The sequence below is a fragment of the Castanea sativa genome, chromosome 9 (genome assembly GCF_040712315.1).
Source record: "Castanea sativa cultivar Marrone di Chiusa Pesio chromosome 9, ASM4071231v1".
Classification (NCBI taxonomy): Eukaryota; Viridiplantae; Streptophyta; class Magnoliopsida; order Fagales; family Fagaceae; genus Castanea; species Castanea sativa.
In genome coordinates this window covers 45,382,366-45,406,961 of record NC_134021.1, presented here as the reverse complement: position 1 = coordinate 45,406,961, position 24,596 = coordinate 45,382,366, and the positions used below count along the sequence as shown (strand labels likewise).

Below are 24,596 nucleotides of genomic sequence, written 5' to 3'. Positions count from 1 at the left end.
AAAGCTAGCTATTCATACAAAACTTTACTACCTATTTAATTAGAAAGACCTATAAATTTTGATAGGATAGAATTCCATAATATTTATTAATTTGGCAAAAAGAATAACAAAAAAAAAAAAAAAAAAACTTATTTTCCTATGTTTGACAACAACCTTAAATGAGTTGAAAAATTATTTTTTGACTTTCATTTTTTTAGCTTAGTATGACATAAAATTGTTTTCAAGACAATTTTAGTAAAAAACAATTATATCCCTTATCCAGCTAAATAAGAAAAGTGAAGATATAATTTTTCATGTAAGCAAAACTTTGAATAAATGTATATCAATTTAACTTTCTAGCTAAGTAAAGATTTTTAATGATTTATTTTATTTTTGTTATTTATTTCTATTTACAATGAATAAGAGAACTCTTTCATTTAGCTTACCACCTCATCATCTCTTAATTACCATCATATTTCACTCTTAGTTTCAACTAAAGCAAAGTTTTAAATGAATGTATAACTATTTAACCTTCTATCTAAGAAAAGATTTTAATAATTATTTAATTTTTATTATTTATTTATATTACACAATAAATAATTTTATTTCCTTACCAAAACTCCTTTATCTAAATGAATGTATAACTATTTAACCTTCTATCTAAGCAAAGTTTTAAATGAATGTACCTCCCCTCCCCAAAACTCCTTTACACTAATACTATTATAGGGAATTTAAAAAAAAAAAAAACTGTTAGAGAAATAATGTTACCCCCTCCCTTCCTCTTCTGCAAATAGAAAATATCTTAAGAATTTTTTAATTTTGAGGAACAATTCTTTTAGAAGTTGAAATTCACAACAATTGGGTTTGTACTTGGTTTTGCTATTGGAAAAAACACGAAGATCTGTTTTGTTTTGTTTTATTAGTTTTTTTTTTTTTTTTTTGAGAAGGTTTTTCCTAGAACTCTATTACTCTTTAATTTTGGTTTTTTCTTTTGTTATCATTTTTTTAGATAAGTAATGTTACAGTCACAAACTATTTTACAATATTTTTATAAACTATTGATGTGACCAACTTTTTATTGGTTTTAATCTAGGCACACCATTAACATCAAATTTTCATTTTTTAATAATCATTCACCAGATCAGTAGTTTGTAAAATTATTTGTAAAAAAATTTGTATCTCTAGCATTACTCTTTTTTAGATATATCTCTAGCATTCCATGGTTTGTTGTAAAAAATGAAATTAAATACAATGGATTCGTTTCTATTTTTGTTATAATTGCTATTTTGAACCTATTTGAAATATTGGGTAAAAGAAACGAGTTATTTTATTTGTTAAAATGTATTTTATGAACAAAAATTTCCTCCCTATGTTATTTTGTCTTGGAAATAGATTATATTTTTAGTTATGAATTTAAATTTTTATAAGTTAGTGAAGACATTTACCCTTATGAAAGATATTTAATAAGTTAATTAAAGACACTTATTTTTTTCAATGCTATACATTTAACTTTTTTGTTTGTGATTTAAAGTTTTTTTTTTTTAAAATTTTTAATTTGTTAATTTTGAATACTACTTTAAGATATAGAATCATAAAATTTATTGAAAGGAAAATCCTGTAGATTGCACCAGTTTTTTTTTTTTTTTTTTTTAATAATTTTTTTCTTGCACTTTTTACAAGCTAGAGTTGATAATATTGAGGACAAGGGTTTTTGGAGAGCAACATTTCAAAATCCCCCTATATTTTTCAGTGGATGAGAGTTTTGAAAATCCAACTGTTTTATTACATTTTCTATATATTTTTAACACGCATGTCAAATTTAGTTCAAATCAAATGTTATTTATTATTTGATCACTAAACTTATTTTTTATACATTATTTTATACCACAAAAACTTAAAATTTAAACATTTGATTGATAACATAGCTATTAATCTTTGATATTCTTAAAATTTGCAAGTATGGATGATATAATAAAAATATGCAATCCAAACAGTTAAAATTTCAAATTATACATACAATAAAAAGATATAGGCGAAGTTTGAAGGGTTTCTATCAAAATTGGTTTTGAGAAAAACATTTTCCTTATATTGAATTCACGCATGACAACTTGATCTAATGGGTTATATGGAAAAAATCAAGCCAAAATAAATTCCAATAACCAAAACATTTCCTGTAACACGAAATATGAAGATTCGAAAATTGAAATTTCATGCTGCCCATGATATTAAATGGATAAATTAATTAAACCCGGTACATAAATAGAGCTCTTAATTATTTTGACAAAAAATGATCTAAAGTGAATCTACCCATAAGCAAGGTTTTGAAACCCGGACTGGACCGTACGGTCCGATCGGGAAAACCTTGAACCATTCATTTTTACTATTCTTTTAGCCTCAAGAACCACTCTATGGGAAAAAAGAAGGGACCCATGCGAACTGCGGTCGGAGCTCACGGTTCTAAGAATCGTGATCAGACTACTTCTCATGGTTCTCTACTTCCCCTTTGAATCTGAACCAAAAAAAAAAAAAGAAAAAAAGAAAAGAAAAACAAGCTTTAAATTCTGCTCCCTTCAGAGTACATCACGCAACTCCCTCTCTTCAGAACTCTTCTCTTGGGCAAAGCAAGATTTAAATTCTGACACTGCCATAGGACTTCAGATCATTATCAGCTAAAGTGGGAGGAGAAGATCGTTCTCATGGGCAAAGCAATCTTTCATCATCGAGAGGGTCATCTTGTTCGCTAGAAGCCGAAAGTAGTAGATCTTGTTTGCTAAATTGATGTTTTGGGGGAAATTTTGCTCGGATCAGTTTTGGAAGAGGGGGAGAAGAGTTTGTCATGGCCTTCATCTTCATCTTCTGCTTCTATTTCTTCTTTTTCTTCTTTTTCTCCTTCTTCTTTCCATCTCCACTGCTATGGTTTTTGAGTTTCTCACCTTCTCTCTGTTTGGTGTTTGTGCTTGTTTTGATTTTTTTTATTATTTATGTTTCCAAATCCCTTTCACGTGACTTGCTTTGGGAAAGATGGAAACTTTTGATTTTTGAATTAGTTTCAACCGTTAGATCTTTGAGCCCGTGATGTGGCACTAGCCACTTCTTTGTATTTTTCCTTGTAATGGTACAATGAACAGAGAGAGCATGCTTTTTTTTTTTTTTTTTTTGATGCTGTAGGTCTGGTACACTGTGGACATTACTGCACAGTGCACAAGATGGCTAATAATAACAGAGTTGTTCTGAGTTTTGACCCTTCAAACTTTGCTACATGATAATTGTAACAAAAAAGTTGTGAAATATTTTGTAATACTAGATTTTCTCGTTAAAAAAAATTGTAAATATTAATTAAAAGTACTTACAATATTTTATTTGTTATATTTTTCGTATGTGTTTTAATAAGTATTACTGTTTACTAAAAAAAAAAAAGTGGGTCTTTGAGATTGCCTTTTGCATTCCTATCATTCCTCCTCACTTCCTTTCTGCTTTCCTCAGGTATGGGAGGTTTTTTATTTCCGTGGCTAGAGATACTCAATTTCATGTCGTGCGCACAAGTTGCCAATTCTTCGAATGTTCGGGGCTTTATCCCTTGCAAGATGTACAGAAGTTCCCAGTGTATGCCTTGGATGCACATTTCTATAACAGATATTTTAGAAAGTCTATCCTTACAGTCTAGACTCAAAGAATGCCACCGATTGATATAGTAAACAATGGGTTCGTCTTTCCACTGCTTAGTATTGGTAAGCTCCATCATGCTTACCGTGCAGTGTGTGCTGTAGAACTAGTTAAGAAACTCCCTTTCAAGCTGTTCCCAACGATTGATTGACTCAGGTTCTAAGTCTGTATACCAATCAAAGACATTCACTTTTAGTGAACGAACAAACTGCTTTACAAAGAGGTCTCCTTAAGTCCTTGCGTTCTCACAAGTTTCAACAAAGTGAGCAACGTGTTGCTTAGGGCTTCCCTTGCCATCAAATTGCAAGAACTTGGGGGGTTGATACCCATTTGGCATTCTCATATTGTCAATGCGCTTCGTATAAGGTTTTGAATATATGAGAGAATTTGTAGAAGAACCTCCATATTGTGCTCGTATGGTATTCGTTATCATATCCTGTAATTGTTGGACTAACAATGAAGCCAAGCAGATTGTTCTTGTTGGGAAGTGTTTTCAATTTCTCTCCCTTCATTATCCTTTGTAGATGTGAATTTATGACCATGACTTGATTCTCCAAGATCTTGTACTTCGAGTTTGTTCATTAAAGTTGCAATTTCGAGGTCCTTATCTTCAAGTACTTTTGTGAGAAGGACAACCCTTTGTTCCATTACAACCATCTTTTCTTCCATGGTAGAGGTGTTAGTCATCATGACTGAAACAACTTCTCAAGATGATGGAGAAGGAAGTGAATTGGAGTGAGCACGTGAAATCTCATCTTTTGGGTTCCCTTTGGTGGGAGAGAAAATGTGCAACCAACTTCTTGTGAAGGAAGAAGGGGATTTGCCCCCATACTTGAGGTGTTCCAAGGTGGAGATGTCCTTGTTGATGACCTTGTTTCTTGTAAGAGGGTCTAAGGAGTTGATTGTTTGAACCTTGGCTCCCTTGGTTGATTGAGCTCGAAGTTGATTGTGAGCTTTAGGTTGGCTAAGATTGATTGCACCAATGCAATTGTTGGTGGTAGCCGTATCAAGTCTAATTGAAGTAGCTATTGTTGAAGCTTGAATGTTCTTGCAGGAGGCCATTGAAGTTGGTAGTAAGATGACGAAGATTTCTTTCTTTGTAGGAGAAGGAGATGAGAGGCAGAGATGTCCCACAGGGCGTGCCAGAATTTGTAGACAACTAAATTTCTTAGTTCAAAATAAATCAAACAAGTAAAATAGTTTCACAAATGCGAATTTGTATTGATGAATGTGTGATACAATTCTCTATGATTACAAAAGGGTGATCCTTTGATTCGATCTCCTTGAAAGATTAGTTGATTGGAATTGTGGTAATGTGATTTTGATTTGAACATAAAATATCCTTCAATTTGGCTAAGGAATGGATCGAAAATATTTGAAACGGAATTACAATAAATCTCTGGCTACGAGCTTGTTAGAAATTATGTGTTCTTTGTGTTCTTCGCGTTCTTGATACGTTCTTCATGTTCTTGGCGTTCTTTGTTTTCGAAGGTTTGTAGTGGAAGTTCTTCGGTGCTTTAAAGGCTTGAATCCATAGAGCTTTGTTGATTTGTGGTTTGTTGAGGTTTCTGGAGGCTTTTGAGCGTGATTCCAATGAACTTTGAGATCTAGGTTGACAGCTTGGATGATTTTACTTCGAATGTTCTTCGGTTTTGAAGTTGAAGTTCTTGGAGGCTTTGGGGCTTGATTCCGGCAGAGCTTTTGTAATTCTGAATCTTCTTTGATGTTGCTTGTGATCTAGATGGCTTGGTGTCCCTTCAAATGTCTTAGGAAGACTTCTATTTATAGGAGTTTGGGGGTGGGTGAGTGACACATAGTGGAGTCTGGTTGGTGACACATGTCACAACTCGATTGGTTCGCTTATGTCATCGTTTACACATGCTGGATTGCTTGTGTCATCGCTTACACGTGCAGGACTGCTTACACGTGCAGGACTGCTTATGTCATCGCTTACCCATGCTGATGCGTTTTATGACCTTATTTCAATGACACTTGGCAAGTTTCCATTGGTTTCTAAATGGTGATAGCAAAACCTAGCAGCCGTATGTGGCGCTTTGTAATTGGTTGTATTTTGTGGACTTCATAGTATGATGTGTCAGCTTGTGATAGGTCAGGAATTTTCCCTCTCTACACAAGCTTTATGGACTAATACAAGAAAAGGATCGCGTGTCCTGCAGTGAAAGGTACGTAATCCTCTCACCATTATGAGAGAGTGAAAATTTTCACCTAGTACAAGTTACAACTAGCACAGTTTGTAGACAAAGATAACCTATTTTTTATGACCTATCAGACATCAGAGTATCATCAATAAAATAGTTGTAAAATAAAATTGACGAAAGTAATTAAAGGTAAAAAAAAGAAAAGAAAAGAAAAGAGTTTTCTTGTTTTTGTAGAAAGAAAACCAAAAAAAAGTTTCAGGACAACAAAGACATATCACGAGTAATTCTAGTATCACATAAAAAATCACAATTTTTATTACAATTATTTTATGTGATAGACTATGATTAATTGTCTGTCATTTTTATTTGAGCTTGTTCCTTTTTCTCCATCACTTACAGTTTGCAACATGAACAGTTGTGACAAAAGTTGTGATTTTTAATGTGGTCTTTGAATTTTTGCAGTATCACTATGACTGAAAACAAGTTATCAATGTAAGGACATTCGTCTTGATTTTGAAAGTTTATCAAGAACTTTATAATTTAATTGGTTGACACCTCTTAGTGTGTCAAAAACATCCAAAAATCAAATTCTCATATTATCATGTACAAAGATGTATAGCATTTCATCAGTAATGGGATACTGCGAGGATAAAGGCAAGAAATGCCAGATTTAAGAATAATAGCTGTGATTTCAATATGGGGTGCTTCTAACCCTACAATAAAGGTTTAGTATTCATGTGAAGTGTAGAGACGTGAAGCTCATTTCTCTCACACTAATGTTAAATTTACCATGAGTTTAATTAGAGACAGTATGGCTACAAACTTGACTGTAGTCAATGATTAAAACTCTATTTAATATCTTTTTATTGGATGTGAATTTTGATAAATCCATCATCAAATTACATTAGTGTAGTTATTTGGAATAGTGAAGCCTTGGTGCTGTCATCTTTATCCCAGCAGCTAGATTAGGTGTTTAGTCCAAGTGGAATAGAAGCTTTAGCTGCCCATAGAGGTCTTCAATTGGCGTTAGAGCTGGGATTTGGTCAGGTCGTGTTGGAGGGAGATGCCCAGGTCCTAATATCCGCTCTACAAAATGAACATGAACTTTTAAATGGTGATTTGATTGTTGAAGATGTCCATCTCTGTTCCATGCTTTTTACACAATTACGTTACTCTCACACTAAGAAAGAAGGTAATAAGGTTGTTCATAGTTTTGCTCGATATGCTGTGCATATCTCAAATTTTGTTGTGTAGATGGAGGATATTCCACTACCAGTTTCTTCTGTTTTCTTGGCTGATTTAGCCAGTTTTGAATAATAAAGTAAAACTGTCTTGTTCCTCCAAAAAAAAAAAAAAAAAAATTACATTGGTATAGATTAAAAATAAATAAATGGTGTTTCTTTCTTTGTTGTTTGTATTCCATGTATACTGTGTAGGTGAAGATTGAACCATAAATCTCTTATTCAACCATTAGAAACTTTGCTAGTTGAGTTAACTAGAACATACTTCCTAAGAGTCTTTGTTAGTGAAGCATTTTAGGAAAGTTTTTATGGATAAAGAAAAAAAGAAAATAATATTTTGACAACTTTTTCAATTTTTCATAAGTGGTAAGAATATTTTCCTAAAATGATTTAATAACAATTGCTCTAAAGACACTTATTAACATAATATTTAAAAAATATATATATGAAAAGAAAATGATGACATGACCACTAATATACAAAAATGTATCAACAATAAATATTATGTTTCAACTCTTATATATAATTATAAAGATTGGTGCATATTTTGTGTTTAAATGGTTCATATTATCTTCTCAAAAAAAAAAAAAAAGGTTCATATTAAGATTCTCACTCTACCCATGTTACTTGTAGCGGCTAAATCAAGCACAGTGTCCAATTGCAATATTTGGATTTCAGAAAAGATAAAAGTATATGGGAAACAAGATTTATGTTCCAGTTGACCAAGACTTCAAAAACAAGGTATACAATTTATCTGGCATCTCATTTTCGCACTAATAACCAAAACAAAATGGTAGATAACTAAAACACGCAACTTAAAGTAGGACAAACGATCTCGGTAAACTGGCCTTATTATTTCGTCCAACTGCGAAGACGATGAGAAGTTTCACCTGCTAGTTGACTGAAGAAGAAGATTATATGGTCCTTATTGACGGCAATGATAAAAAGGAAAAAAAAAAAAAATCTATCTTATAAGCAATCATGTATCCAATAATTAATTAAGTGCACACACAAAACACTGATTGATTAGAAAGGACCACAGTCCAATTAGGGGGAGAATGATATTTGTTGGGTAAAACAATCAGTACTGTGCTATTCCACTAAAATTACGCTAAAAAGTCTCACTGATATTTGTAGATAATGTGGGTGTTGTGCATGATTTTCCATGCACCTTTATATTCAATTGAACCCAGCTATGTACGAGTAAAAAAAAATAGCTTCATAAAAAACAATCAATACTGTACTATTCCACTAAAATTACGCTAAAAAGTCTCACCGATATTTGTATGATAATGTGGGTGCTGTGCATGATTTTCCATGCACCTTCATATTCAATTGAACCCAGCTATGTACGAGTCAAAAAAATAGCTTATGAAAAACAATCAGTACTGTGTTATTCCACTAAAATTACGCTAAAAAGTCTTACCGATATTTGTATGATAATGTGGGTGCTGTGCATGATTTTCCATGCACCTTCATATTCAATTGAACCCAGCTATGTACGAGTCAAAAAAAATAGCTTCATGAAAAATAATCAGTACTGTGCTATTCCACTAAACTTACGCTAAAAAGTGTCACCGATATTTGTATAATAATGTGGGTGCTTGTGCATGATTTTTCCATGCACCTTCATATTCGATTGAAACCAGCGATGTAAAAGTAAAAAAAAAAAAAAAAGCTTCATGAAACTGCGGTTCCATACAATTACAAATTTGAATAGACTTTTGCGAGTTGTGTCATTTTTTTTTTTGTTTCTTTCACATTTGAGATTCTATTCGTATTTTTTAATGTAATCATGTAATGGAGATTCATGTTTCCATATTGGAGGGTACTGTTCAGCATGATGACCCACTGTCACCAACCTAAACAAAACACAGTTGTGGTCCATGGAATTTTCATGGAAGCCTCTATGATAGTCTATAAAATTATATGGCAACTCTTTATGGAAGTGATCAGTTAGATTTAGCTTACGTGTTATGCACAGAAAAACAGGACACAAGAGGTGTCTCTGTTTAGTAGCTAAATTCCACAAAGATACACTTGCATCATAAATTCACAATAATCCATTAACACTGCGTTTGGGAATTCTTAAAAGAGTAAAATAAAATAAAATTCGTAAATCATAAAGAAACAAAAAAATAATATAGAAGTATTTAAGTAATGGAATCTAAGGAGAAATAATAATGAAACTTGTTGTACCAAAATCTTTGTTTAGAGGAGATGTCTCCATATTAATCCGACTGTAGTGAACTTATGTTTTGATACCAATTGAAAAATCGCGTTATAGAGGAGATGCCTCCATATTAACTTGCAACAATGAACCTATGCTCTAATTCCAATTGAGGGTCCGTTTGGATAGAACTTATTGCTGAAAACTGAAAACTGAAAACGCTGTAGCAAAATAATTTTAAAATGTGTGAATAGTACCGCGAGACCAATTTTTAATGAAAAAGTGGCTGAAAAGTAAATTTTGTGGGTCCGTGAACAGTGCACGAATGCACTGTTCATGGAAGACTTGGTCAACAACTGCGGCTGGGAAGGAAAAGAAAAAAAAAAAAAAAAAACTGAAGGCTGGACGCTGGACGCAGGACGCTGGATGCAGCCTCCCAATCCAAACACACGCTGAATATTTAGACCCCAAATTTGACATCAATCTTGGCACTACATACCGTTTTCAATTTAGCATTACATTCAACTTTTTCGTCTTCCAAGCTCTTGACCTTAACCCAATGGAAGAAATTCTCACTCTCAACTTCATCTAGCAACATGTTGGTTTCTTCAAGTTTGGCATCTAAGTCTTCTTACATTCAAACTCCTTTAATTTATCCAAGTAATATTCATCACTTTTTCTATATTTTTCAACCAAGTAATTCGATTCTTTGAGCTTTATGGATTAAAGATTCTTTTTCAAGTTCACTCTTGCTCAATTTTGCTATGGATTTTGTAGAGCGTTTCTTGGATTTTGTTGATTCCCTAAAGACCTTGGTTACCAACAATTATAAGATCTTCTATCAAATTGTTTTGAACTACATTATCACTAGTATCAAAAAAAAGAAAAAAAAGAAGAAAAAAGAAGAAGAAGAACTATGTACATTATCACAATCATGAGTATAATGACTTTTAACTATATTCATGACAAACGGGGTTAAGGACCATATAAGGAAATTAATCCTATAATAGTGAACCTATGCTGTTATACCAATTGAAAAATTATTGTTTAGACCCCTATATGGCTTACTATCAATTATAATAATTAAATAAATAATTCGACCAGGTAATTAATTAGTCAATATTCAAGCACAACAAATATAAAAACATATAAAGTAATAAAGAATAAATATACACGCACACTAAGACGAGATTTATCAATGAATTGAAAAACCTAGTAGAGAAAAACACTCCAAGGTCAAGCCTAACTCACCAAGTCCACTATAAAGATTGTTACAATATATACTAACTTACTAGATCCGCCTCTCAAAAAAAAAAAAAAAACTTACTAGATCCCAATAGAAGGAATAGACGTTTTGTCGGAGCTCTTTGCTGCTGTGGCAACTTCTGAACTAGCCTTTAGCCTTTAGACATTAATAGAAATCTTGTTTTGAAAACGTAAATTAAATATTTAAAATCCTATTTGTAAAAAACAATTTTAGGATTTAATTCATTCCCAAAAAAATTCTAAATAATGCAATTTAAATAATTACTAATAAAGAAATATTATTTTGCAGAATTCTCAAATGATGCATTTGTTAAGTTTTATAGTGCGCATCCTATGTAGCCTCCCAATTATTGGATAAATTACCCAATTACTACATTTGTACAACCAGCAAGTTTAGCAAAGACTTTGTGTCAAACATATTATAGGAAAAAAAGCATTTCATACCCATTTGGAATAGGAGCAAATTGCTATATTGACTATTGATTTGCAATATCTTGTAACGGCATTTTGACTAGCTCTCAAGGAGCTTTAACTTGGAGGTGCTTGTTATCAAAAAAAAAAAAAAAACTTGGGAGGTGCTGGAGATATATGACCTATGTTTAGGTGATATAGAAATTATTCAATTAACATAATATTTAATTGCTATATTGCTTCTATGCAAAAGGGGAGATTTGGCTATGGTGAGGTGCTCCTTAATTAGTAGATTAGTATGTGTAAGCGCACACTGTACCTGATCCCAAGAACAGTTATGGGCTCAGGCCCAATGAGCCTTAAACAATATGAATTTGTAGAGTGTGGGCTTGAAACCCAGGTTAGAAGTGTATGGGAATTAAATAACAAACTAAGGATTGTAAATACTTGGAAAACAAAAAGGAATATTGCAAATTGGCCTCCTCGGACGTAAGCCAAGGGCTGTTCTTATATTATATCTTTCTTTGTTTCTTTTCTTTTTAGGTTACAAAAAAGTCCGTCCCCCCTTTCTGTCTTAAATTGCTCCTTATATATTACTCTTTTGAATGCTTTGTACACGTGTTGCCTCACCTCCCCCTTAGACTAGATATTTCTTTTCTCAGTGCCTTTGAATAGTAACCAGAAGTTTCTCTTCCACTGTTCAGGTGTCACTTCCCCATAAATGCGGCCAGGGTGGTAGGTGCAGGGTCTTTAATGTGGAGGTAGCAGCCTTTATCTTTGACATTTCTTCAACACCGGTGCTTCTGGGGCGTTCTAGGGTTCACCCCTTTTAACCATTGGCCTTAACTGTGTCATCCCCTAACCTTTACTATGAAATCCCGAGTTCTTCGGTGCTCATCCGAGGGTAAGTTCACCCTCGGCTGGATCCTCGGATCCTCGGCGTATGGGCCGACCCATAGTACTAACAACTCCTAAACCCAGGGTCAGGTCGGCCTTCCTTAACACGGCCCAAAAGGCCCACGTTCCCATCAGGATCTTTTTACTCCCCGCAGTATGTTTGGCAGGTTATTGAAAATGAAGGGAACACAATAAATAAGGAAAGAGAAAAAAAAATGCTAGTATTAATTAGGTTATAAGGTGGAAAGTATTAACATTTAATGATGTTTTTTTAACCATTAGATCTCTTAGATATTTATGGCTTAAAAAAGACGTAACTCTTATGGAGTTGCACCAAATGTAACTTGAACTCATCTCAATAGTTAAACTTGAATTGGGTTATCGGACTCGATCCAACCAATGACATGAACCGTAAATTGGGTCAAATGGATCCATATTCCATAGCACTAATTAAACCAGTCAAGAGTTAGGACTACTGACCATTGTCCAGGACCTGATTTTGACCGTTTACACTTTGAGGGTTGGCCTTTTTAAAGTCAGCTAGTTTTTACATAATTTTCTATTTTGATTCTATTTTTATATTGAAATCAATTATATTGAAACCTTTTCATTACAAGTAAACTTTAGTAGAGATTACAACCAAATTTATTATAAAATTAACCAACACCTAAAATACATAATACTTTGCCAAGTAAATTAGTCTACTTGACATATCAGCAGTCTGCAATTAAACTTGAGTTGATTGACTTGATTCACCTGATTGAATTGATGAGGAAGTTGGATTTAAGTTGTCTCCTACATCTCCTAGTGATGATAGGAAAGGCTTGGAAGGCATTTGTAAGCATTCAACTTCTCCTTCAAGCATTTCTACTACTTTGTTCATTGAAGGACGATCACTAGGCTTCATTTGTATGCACCATAAGGCAATCATGATCATCTTCTTAACTGTTTTCTTCTCTTCCGCCATGGCATCTTCCATTACTATCTCATTTCCCTTGCTAACTTGGTCATAGACCCAAGTTGGGAAGTAAATTTGGCTTGAATGGTCTACAAATGTATTAAAGTTCTTTCTTTTGCTTGCCATTTCCAACAATAACATGCCGAAACTATAAACATCAGCTTTATACGAGACGCCTCCAATGTTTTTATAGAACAACTCTGGAGCAATATATCCTAGTGTTCCTCTTGCAGCAGTCAAAGACACTATGCTATCATCTGTAGGATAAAGTTTTGCAAGACCGAAATCAGAAACTTTTGGGGTAAATTTTTCATCAAGAAGAATGTTATGAGGCTTGATATCAAAATGTAGAATTTGCATGTCACATCCTCTATGTAGATATTCAATCCCACGAGCCACTCCAAGAGAAATCTCATATGTTTTCTCAATACTTAAGGGGATTCCTCCTTCTCTAAGAAAAATGTATTTGTCAAGAGAACTATTAGGCATGAATTCGTAGATAAGGGCACGCCTTGGTCCCTCTGCACAAAAGCCAATGAGTTGCACTACATTAGAATGGTGAATCCTTCCAATTGTTGCAACTTCGCTGATAAAGTCTTGACCATTGGCTTTGGACTCACCCAACATCTTTATAGCTACAAGATGGCCACTTTGGAGCTTTCCTTTAAATACAGAGCCATACCCACCTTCACCCAATTTGTCCTTGAAACCTTTGGTCATCTTCTTAATTTGTGAGTAAGAGTACCTAATTGGCATGAGGTTATTTTGACTTTGTAGAAATTCTTCAACAGCGTCATACATTGACAAATGCCTCCTACGCCACTTATATATCAAAAAAGCAACCACAAATGGAGCTCCCAAGGACATTTTTGCTGCATGTATGAATACTGTACAGGACACATCACCGAAATAACTATGAGAAAAAATTTTTGTTGTTGCACTAGTGTCAGCTTTTTCAATTTTTAGTTGAAAATAATTAAACTTACAACTAAGTGCCTTCCTAATTCTAGTAAAGTAATTAAGCAGAAAATTTGTTCTTTCCTTTTAAATGTCACCAATATTTATGTCTTAATTGTTTGCATGGTAAACTGTTTTCAAGCACAATCTTAAGGAATGATCTGCTAAAAAAGTTGAAGAAGATCAAAGGAGAGATTCAGGTTCTTACCGAAGTACATTAATAAGAAATACCAATCTGCAACAAAAAAAAGTTGTAATTACTTTTTGCTAACAAAAGATGAACTACTAATCAGTGAAATGAGTGACCGGAATAACTTGAAATCTCTAAGGATTAAGGCTTATCTAAAAATAAAAAATAAAATACTCTCATTGACCCATGCTTAACAAGAATTATAAACAACCGTAGAAACTGGTTGGCTTTATATATATGTCAAAATCCAATCATACTCAAGGCCTAATTCTAATTTTACCTTGAGTGCAAGTAAAGAAATTATTCTACTTGAATAGCCAAGAGCATTAGAACTCAATGGTATAACTTTCTCTCAATTACTAGGAAAACCGGGGTTCAAATCTTCCCTTCCTATTGTTGAAATTATTAAATAATACCAAAAAGATTCAACATTTTTTTTTTATACAAGAGAGAATTTCTACTCTAGCTTAATCTAAGTATATATGTGTGTGAATCCTGAAGACTTGAACTCCGACTCTTGCCCCCCACACCCCACAAATATTTATACTTATAGAGTGACTACCGCACTAAGAGAGATACTAAAGATATCTAGACCCAATCCTACTTAGTGTGCAAGCAAAGAATCATAATTCTACCTGAGTTGTATGTGTTGTAGCCTTGGTCTAATGTATGATTAGTAGGGTTTAGCCTACTAGAAATACTTGTTAATAGGTTTGCGTAACACGAGTTTACTAGTAAAGTTGTAGTCATCAAGAACTTTCTGTTGTGGACGTATGCCATCAAGATGAACTACATTAATTCCCCCTCTTTCTTGCTTTCACTTTGTTTCTCTATGTTATTTTCTTTTTTTATTCCTAATTTAAAACAATTAAACGCCTTCAATGTGCTTTAGTTAATCTACAGCTAGGGGCGAAGAATTTGTCCACTGAGTCAAGCCAACGACATTTGAATTAGGTTACAATAGAATAAATGTTCAAGACATGCATTGTTCTTTGAATACTAACCCTCTTATATAAAATAAAAAAAATAAAAAAAAAGGTAATCAAGAGAATGGTTTTCTATTGTATCGTAGTTGTTTTGTGTTTTCAACCCCCCCCCCCCCCCAAAAAAAAAAAAAACTTGTTTTGAGAAGTAGTTCTTAGAAATCATTATTATTATTATTATTTTATTTTTTTACCTTGAAAACTTGTCTGGCGAGGTATTTTTAATCTGAGTTTTTTCGTTTTTTACCTACTAAAGCATCACAACCTCTAACTCATGCCCACAAACTACAGCGGCAACCATGGACCCAAGACCAAACAATGTCAACCCACAAAGCAGACCCACAACAATCTAAGACGTGCCCATCAAACCTAGACCAGTCCAAACTTTGTAGTTCTAATCCTATACTCAATATTCACGAGTCCCACTCCTTAGTGATTTATCTTTTAAACTTTTCATATATCTTTTTATCAAGGGAGTCAATCTTGTATTAGACGTTGTATTGGTTAAACCAGTTGAATGATATATTTTGATACCGGTCAATATTGGTGTACCGTTATTTTTTATATTAATAAATATATGTGTGTGTGTGTGTACACACACACATATATATATTTTAAATATAAAAGTTTACCATAAAATATTACTTCAATTCAAAACAAATTATTTATGATTTTAGATTTTAACATCAATTAAAAGAAAAAAAAAACATAATATAAAAAATAGAAAACTTAATTATTCATTGCATACTAAGAAAACAAATAATACTAATAAGTTCATGTAAGTAAGTTACCATTTCGTCCTTACAAAAATTACAAAACTAAATTTTTTTTTTTTTAATGTATCGGCCAGTATTGCCCGAAATTGTCCAGTATGGCCGGTACGGCCAATATTTAAACCGGTACGAAACGTTGATGTTTTGATATCGGTATCGGTACTGTATCAACCACATTGCTTTTTATTGAATATGAATTTTTCAAAATCTAATCATTAGATTATATTCTTTATGTTCTTAACTTACACGTCAAATTTAGTTCAAATTGAGTGTTAGTTATTATTTGACAAATAAACTTATTTTTATGTATAATTTTATATCACAAAAATTTTAAATTTAAAAATTTGATTGATGATATAGCTATTAGTTTTTAATCTTTTTAAAATTTTGTAAACATGGAGCGTATAATAAGAATATGTAATCCAACAGTTAGATTTTTAAAATTCACATCCAATAAAAATATATTGATATAGTTTGATTGTGTTCTCTCCAAACTTTCCTCCACTTATCAGAGGCTTGTTTCATAGCCAACAAAATCATGGCGCCAAAACTAAACAGCCACTGCCACCGCCACCGCCACCGCAAACGAGAGAGAGAGAGAGAGAGAGAGAGAGAGAGAGAGAGAGAGAGAGAGGTTTTTAGAATAAAATTTTTAGGTTGGGGTTCTAAAAACAGCTTGCCATATAATAATTTTTAGTAGTACCTACTAGTTTTGTTTTTTTTTAAAAAAAAAAAAAATTAGTTCTAATTTTGTTTTTAAATCGAGAAAATTGTTTTAAAAACTAAGAGTATTTATATCAATTCATGCAAAAAATTGTCTATTTTAGCATAAGAACCCATATTTTCTATTTTACACAATTACTTTTTAAAAACACCCACATCAAATTACCTATTTTACATTACATTTCATTAAAATATTATTTCTTTACAAGGTTACTATAATAATAATTTAAATTTGCACAAGTTTACATGGACTAATACAAGTGAATTCTGGAGTTAGATGTGTAAAATTTACCTATTATGCTATTATGCTATTATACATGAAACGATGTGAATACTCTAACTACCAAACAACCCTAATTTCTTAACAAATTCAATAATTATTACTTTTCATTTTCTTAAGCCTAAAATATCAATCGATTGCCCGAGTACATGGTTATTACTCTGCTAGTGTCATCTTCACATCAGGCACAATTACTCAATACAATTGTATGTCATTTTTCATTATGTATTATCATTATCCTTCAAACAACTTTTTTGAGAAAGAAAACTCACCTTGGTAGGGATTATGGTAGGGATTATTGGGACGATAAATTCCATAGTCATGTCTCTGCCCTGCATTTCACAAAGAAGAGAATAATTATAGCATCGGCGTATGGAGCTTTACAATTAATTTTGTCATTATACAAAAAATACAACAAATATTTCTTAGCATGTCTATTACGTTGGAATGGATGGATAATGCACCAAAAAGCTATCTTCTTAGGAAATTCCATCAACCAATTTTCCGCGTACATGGTTATTCCTTTACTTGTCTCATTATCAGATCAGGCACAATTTACTCATGCATTTCTATTTAATTTTCCATTCTATATTACTTAGCATCTTGTAAACGACTATATTGAGAAAAAAACCTCACCTTTGAAAACAGAATATAGTCGCAATACCCATCCTGCATTTTTGACAAAGAAAAGAATAACATCAGCATTTGGAACCTTAAAATTAATTTAGTCATTATGCTGAAACTCCAATAAATATTTTCTAGCATGTCTTTTACATTGATGGGGTATCTTTAAAAAATTCGATCATTTTTACTTTCATTTTCTCAAGCTTAAAAGATTGTGATATCATCCAATTATTGCCCAAATACATGGTGTGTCATCATCAGGTACAATTACTCAGGCAATTCTATTTCATACTCGATTCTATATTATCCTTCAAACAACCTTTTTGAGATAGAAACCTCACCCATCAAGTGACCATATATTCTTTCAACCAATAGGCCCAATCCTGCATTTTTGACAAAGAAAAGAATAACATGAGCATTTGCCTTACAATTAAATCTAGTAAATTTCAATAACATCACCAAGAAGTTCAATATAATGAACTAATACATGAATTGTTAGTGACAGGATCAGAAATGCAACAAAACTCGGGTAGAAAAGAAAGAAATATGTAAGAGGAGATGAATATATATATAATGGTCAACATATTTAATTAGAGAATGGAAAGTAGTGTTATGCCCTTCCTCGCTTTTTTTACCCACCTGTACTCTTGCCGTCACATTGAACACGATTCAATTCATCGATTGTGCAAGAGCGCTGTCTTCCGCAATTTCTTTCACAAATCAATTGGTGGAATGAAAGCCGAAAACCATATGCCAATTGATTGTGGACTTCTGTACAGGAAATATTTGGATTATCATTTTGTGGCGGCCACGATGTCATAACCATCTGCTCTACTTTGCACGAGTCCTTCACATCTTTCAGCGACATTTCTTCTCTAATTTTAACATATTTATACCTCTTGGAATGAGAAATTGAAGAGTTGGAAGAATACTCTCCATTGTAAATGCAAGTAGAAGTATTCAAATAGAGTGGAGTATTCACTGGTTTTTCACAGCTCATGAAAATCATAATCCGATTTAGGTAGGTGTTGCCATCAGGCAGCCAAAGCGACAGATCGCTCTGTGGATAATAATATCGATTTAATCGATATAAAGAATACCTTGGGGAGGAGAAGTAATTTTCATTCTGTATACCCGAGTCCACAATCCGGAATGTGTACGCACTGTAATTGATTTCCTTTACGTAGTATTTTCCTCCAAATATGGATAGCACGGCCGTATCATTCTTCTCACACCACAGTTCATACCTTGAGTCACCGCAGTTTTTAGGATCAGTCATCAATCGAAACGGATAGCTTATGTTGATATTGCCACAGACAGAAGGGGTACATTGATCAGTAACATTTGCAGTAGCAGCACAATAAGTTTCATGGACTAGAACAAGAGCAATAAAGACCGTGAGTCCTGCACTCAACGTTAATCCTCTTGCCATTGATCGTAGAGAGGAGTTTTTCTGCTAGTACAAACTAGCATAGACAAATATAACAAAAACTTCTGTGTGAATTGAAAAAGAAAAATGTAGAATTTTCTGCGGAAAGATAAAGAAAGATAAGAATTGAATAATGAATTATGGCTTCACTGCTTCAGCGGCAAAAAAAAAAAAAAAAAAAAAAGATAAGAGGTCAAGGTAGTAGGTGGGAGAATTTATTGAGTTGCCACGTTTTGCTTGGGTAGTGGTTAATGAATAACATCAATATTACAACCAAAATATTTGCCGTCAGCACTTACGTCACCTTCATCAATAATTTGACAGTTACTCAAACCAAATTTTCTTTTATTTATTTTTATTTTGCAGCAGGTTGCTCGAATTTCAATCAATCCTACAACTGAGTAACCAATAGCTTTAATCAATTAATTCTTGAAACATGCAAGACGAAAATGGAAACACAAAGGGCGTTAAAGATTGAATGTATTATTAGGATGGAAGAGCCGGTCTCATAACAACTTGGAAAAATCTACGTTATGTGAAACAATGAATGGTTGGTTGGTTAATTCCACAAAATAGCTTTGGCTCTTTGAACATTATTTTGTTTTTATTCTCTTGCATGTCTACTCGCTCGATGCAGGGATGCAGGCTGTTGAATGTTGATTATTCGCTTGAATTTGGTGGCGAAGCTAGAATTTTTTTCAAGGGAGACTAAGTTAAATTGATCAATAATTTCTAAATAAATAAAATAATATACATATATTCTTCCAAAAAAAAAAATGCATATATTATTGACCTGTTATATGTTCTAATTGGATTCCACATTATTTAAACATTTTAAATCAATATCTTTATTAAATAAATTAAATTTTACATATTAAAATATAACAATAGCTGTATAAACATAAAAGTTTACAAATCAAGTTATTTAAGGTAAATTAAATATAAATGTTTTTTTTTTGGAGAAACAAACACGTACACACAAGGGAAATGGGGAGAGATTCTAATACAAGACACATCATAACTACACTCAAAAGTCATGATATAACAAATAGAGACATTATTCAACTCAAAAGATTAAGTTTATTAGTTTAAGTCTAATTATATTACTTTCTAGAAAAAAAGTCTAATTATATTATATTAACCACCTACTATTCTCAATATTTATTTAATATAGGAGTGTAAGACTTCACTCATATGTATATATCCAAGAATTTATTTGACAATTTTTTTTTTAGAGGATAACACCCCTTGTTGAATCAATGAATCCAAGAAAAAGAAAAAATGAATGGTCTTATTATGAAGTCCACCCGAAGCAACGGTTGACCCAAGTCTATAAATTCTCACCCACCCAAATATATATTACTTGTTGCATAGGAATAGGTCCTCATTCAATAATAATCCATATACATACTACCATCTAAGTTGGTAAAGCTTTTCCAGACAACACAGATATGGATATTTCCCTTAGAATAGTTATCCCATCCTTACTGTTGTTTGTGGTTTTCATCGTAGACCTTGGAGAAGGCTACAATAGGTGTCCCGAATCACGGTGTAGAGCAGATGGTCCAGCCATCCGATTTCCTTTCCGACTCAAAGACAGGCAGCCAGACCCCCACTGTGGCTATCCTGGCTTTGATCTCTACTGCTCTCATAATAATGATACGGTGCTCAACCTGAATACTTCAGTAAAAGCCTTTGTCCAAAGCATCGATTACAAATCTCGGTTAATTCGGGTAGCTGACCCAGGTAATTGCTTTCCTTGGAAAATTCCGGGACTCAATTTATCTTCCCTTACTTTCAAAGTCAAAAATTCTCAAGATTACTTTGACTATGTCTATGCCCTTTTCAATTGTACGGCGCCAGAAATATATAAGGAAACTTATTTTCGGATAGATTGTCTTAGTAGCAATAGCCATCCAGTTTATGCTTTTCCTTCGGACGCTACCGTCGACTGGTATCCCATAGTATCATGTACAAAGATGTATAGCGTTTCAGTTCCGTTTACTGATGATATAAATTTTTCTTTTCTTGAATTGACGTGGTCTGAACCGGCTAAGTGCGGACTCTGTGAAGGGATAGGCAAGAAATGTAGATTCAAGAATAATAGCACTGAGAAGAAAACTGAGTGCTTCAACCCCGACAAAGGTATTGTATTATCTCTGCCCAATTTCCACTCCTATAATCACACAAGTTCTTCACGTTTCAAGCCAACATTTATTTATTTTATCAAGCTCATTTTATAAATGCTCTGCGACGGTAATTTATTTATGAGAGGTGTTACGTCCACAACTTTTTTACAATATTTTTACAACAAATCATAGGTGGTTAGTTGTTATTGGTTCAAATTTGAACCTAACACTAAGATTACTTTTTTGCCCCAACAATAACAACCAGTAACATTCTGCCACTTAGGATTTGTTGTAAAAATATTGTGAAAATGTTGTGGACATATTATTTCCCTTTATTTATTGTAACCAGTCATGAGGAGTTATTTCCAACCAAAAGAACATTATTCTAGAAGTCTGCTTGTCTCACAAGGAAAATTATTTGTAAAGCAATCTGGTGCACCATTCTCTTATTTACATGAATGGTAAATTTTATTAGTAAAACTTACTATAATATGATAAAAGAGATTATAAAATATAAACTATACTTTCATAATATTGAACAATTACTCGAGTCTTCAAAGAACTTAAATAGGCTAGTAACTCATCAGTTGATACCAAACCTCACGGTATCAGCTCAAAATTTAGCTAAAAAGATTATTGCAACTGTGGTAATTTATTAATTGAGGAAAACCCACTGCTTAGCACATTAGACCCCTTAATAGCCGAAATATGAACAAAAAGTCTGAATGCAATGTTACCCTGCTAATAAGAGAATTTAAAGTTTTAGGAGTATGACAGCGTGGTACTTTACTAAATTACTCGTGTCTCGAAAGAATTTGAATAAGCCCAGCCCATCAGTTGGAACTTGTAACCAAACCTTGCGGTATCAACATAAAACTTAATTAGCTAAAAGATTAGCATAAGTGTGGCAATTGATTAATTGAGTAAAACTCATTTCTTAGCACATTTAAATGCCTAAACATGAACTCAAAAGTCTGAACACAATATTACCTCACTAATAAGAGTAATTATTCAATGTTTTAGGAGTACATTGACTTGGTACCATCTCATCTTACATAACAGCTTATTTTAGTGGGTTTTAGTTAGCTTAACTAGTAAATCTCTGATGGTTGAATAAGAGATCTGGGGTTTAATTCCCGCCTATACAAAAAACCGATTGATATTTTGGTCTGATGATAAAAAGCTATCATCAGGACTAGACACCATAGGTTGAAATTATCTAAAAAATAAATAACTTATCTTACTTATTAAATTCATAATGGAATCCATCATTCATATGAGAAAATGGAGTATCATGTTGCTATACTATGGGAGAACCTTATCATTTTTTTGCTTATAGTGAAAAAAATTCAAACAATTATCTTTTTTAATTTATTTTATTTTATTTTTATAGGTGTAATAAAAAGCTGATCATATTAAAATATTTTACAGGTAAATCAACAACAATAATGGTAATTACTGGTAAGTTTTTCGTTGGCCAATTGAAAATTCGCAATAAATTATTTATTTGTTGTCTTGACTCACGAATACGTTTAACATGTAGTTTCCACCTTGGGGTCATTTCTTCTGGCACTAGTGGTCTATTTACTCTACTGTGCCTATCACTATGATAAAACAGAAAAAGAAAATCAAGCAAGGATTGAAAAGTTTTTGGAGGATTACAGAGCTCTCAAGCCTACAAGGTACTCATATAACGATGTTAAAAGGATTACAAATCAATTTATAGAGAAATTAGGACAAGGAGCCTATGGAACAGTGTTCAAAGGAAAGCTTTCAAACGAAATCCATGTTGCTGTGAAGATCTTGAACAGTTCCAAGGGCAATGGGGAAGAATTCATAAATGAAGTGGGAACAATGGGTATGATTCACCATGTTAATGTGGTTCGCTTAGTTGGCTTCTGCGCTGATGGATTTAGAAGGGCTCTAGTTTATGAGTTTTTACCAAATGATTCATTAGAGAAGTTCATTTCCTTAGTAGATTCTAACCGTTTCCTTGGTTGGAAAAAGCTAGAAGGCATTGCTCTCGGCATAGCAAAAGGAATTGAATATCTTCACCAAGGATGCGATCAACGAATCCTTCATTTTGATATTAAACCTCATAATATTTTGCTAGACCAAAATTTCAATCCAAAAATTTCTGATTTTGGTTTAGCCAAGTTGTGTGCAAAGGATCAGAGTGCAGTGTCCATGACCACAGCTAGGGGGACCATGGGTTACATTGCACCCGAAGTGTTCTCTAGGAACTTTGGGAGCGTGTCTTACAAGTCAGATGTTTACAGTTTTGGAATATTGTTGCTTGAAATGGTTGGAGGTAGGAAAAATGTTGATGTAACCATGGAGAACACTAACCAAATATATTTCCCAGAATGGATCTACAATTTTTTGGAGGAAAAGGAAGATCTACGATTCTATGTTGTGGATAATGGAGATGCTAAAATTGCAAAGAAACTTGCAATTGTGGGACTTTGGTGCATCCAGTGGCACCCAATGGATCGTCCTTCTATGAAAATTGTGATTCAAATGTTGGAGGGAGAAGGAGATAAGTTAGCCATGTGTCCTAATCCCTTTGCCTCTACAGCCCCTACAAGAACTAATGCAAGTATGCCTATAAGGCATCTAAACCAAGAGTTAGAAGTCATCCCAAAATCAAAGTAAGGGCACGTTTGATAGACTGTAACGGTAATTACATAAGAATAGGAATAAATATTACAAGGAATACAATATGTTGTAATGTAATAATTATTATTATTCACTTGTTTGGTGACAACACAATAATAGAACTTCAAAGACAATGGAATGAAAGTATTTTAAATCAAACTTAAGTATATTTTGGGAAATATCTTACTCATATAATTATATTTTCTAAAAAAATAATATTTTTTTTAATTTGAAAGAGAGATTAGTTATTTTTTATGATTTTTTATTTATTTTATAATTGTTATGTGCATATGGAATAGCTATTACAACCTTTTAAGAGATGAATAGTTATTCCTCATTTTAAAGAATAACTATTCATAAGGAATGACAATTCTTTGTAATAAAAACATAACCAAACTATTGAATAGTTAAACTATAGGAATAACTATTACATAACCAAACAAGGAATGATTTGCAATATCTTGTAACGATATTTTGACTAGCTCTCAAGGAGCTTTAATTGGGAGGTGCTTGTTATATATATAAAAAAAAACTTGGAGGTGCTGGAGATATATGACCTATGTTTAGGTGATATAGGAATTATTCAATTAACATAATATTTAATTGCTATATTGCTTCTATGCAAAAGGGGAGATTTGGCTATGGTGAGGTGCTCCTTAATTAGTAGATTAGTATGTTTGGCAGGTTATTGAAAATGAAGGGTACACAATAAATTAGGAAAGAGAAAAAAAAATGTTAGTATTAATTAGGTAATAAGGTGGAAAGTATTAACATTTAATGATGTTTTTTTAACTGTCAGATCTCTTAGATATCTATGGCTTAAAAAGATGTAACTCTTATGGAGTTGCACCAATTTAACTTGAACTCATCTCAGTAGTTAAACTTGAATCGGGTTACCGGACTCGATCCAACCAATGATATGAACTGTGAATTGGGTCAAATGGATCCATATTCCATAGCACTAATTAAACCAGTCAAGAGTTAGGACTATTGACCGTTGCCCAGGACCTGATTTTGGCCGTTTACCTTGACTTTGAGGGTTGGCCTTTTAAAGTCAGCTAGTTTTTACATAATTTCCTATTTTGATTCTATTTTTATATTGAAAC

General features: G+C 32.9%; 2 protein-coding genes across 2 annotated transcripts; one reads left to right on the top strand and one right to left on the bottom strand.

Moving 5' to 3' along the window:
• Positions 1 to 12,382: 12,382 nt before the first annotated feature.
• On the bottom strand, positions 12,383 to 18,874 carry LOC142610258 (LEAF RUST 10 DISEASE-RESISTANCE LOCUS RECEPTOR-LIKE PROTEIN KINASE-like 2.3). Its single transcript, XM_075782026.1, has 6 exons — positions 17,914 to 18,874; positions 17,616 to 17,657; positions 17,287 to 17,319; positions 16,923 to 16,982; positions 13,910 to 13,936; positions 12,383 to 13,631 (listed from the first exon to the last, which is right to left on the bottom strand). The coding sequence occupies exons 1-6, from the start codon at positions 18,704 to 18,706 to the stop codon at positions 12,514 to 12,516; spliced, it is 2,073 nt and encodes a 690-aa protein (XP_075638141.1). The 5' UTR covers positions 18,707 to 18,874; the 3' UTR covers positions 12,383 to 12,513.
• A 1,196-nt stretch (positions 18,875 to 20,070) lies between these two features.
• LOC142610259 (rust resistance kinase Lr10-like) lies at positions 20,071 to 23,625 on the top strand. The gene is made up of 3 exons (XM_075782027.1): positions 20,071 to 20,848; positions 22,264 to 22,293; positions 22,376 to 23,625. The coding sequence occupies exons 1-3, from the start codon at positions 20,155 to 20,157 to the stop codon at positions 23,485 to 23,487; spliced, it is 1,836 nt and encodes a 611-aa protein (XP_075638142.1). The 5' UTR covers positions 20,071 to 20,154; the 3' UTR covers positions 23,488 to 23,625.
• Positions 23,626 to 24,596: the final 971 nt, after the last annotated feature.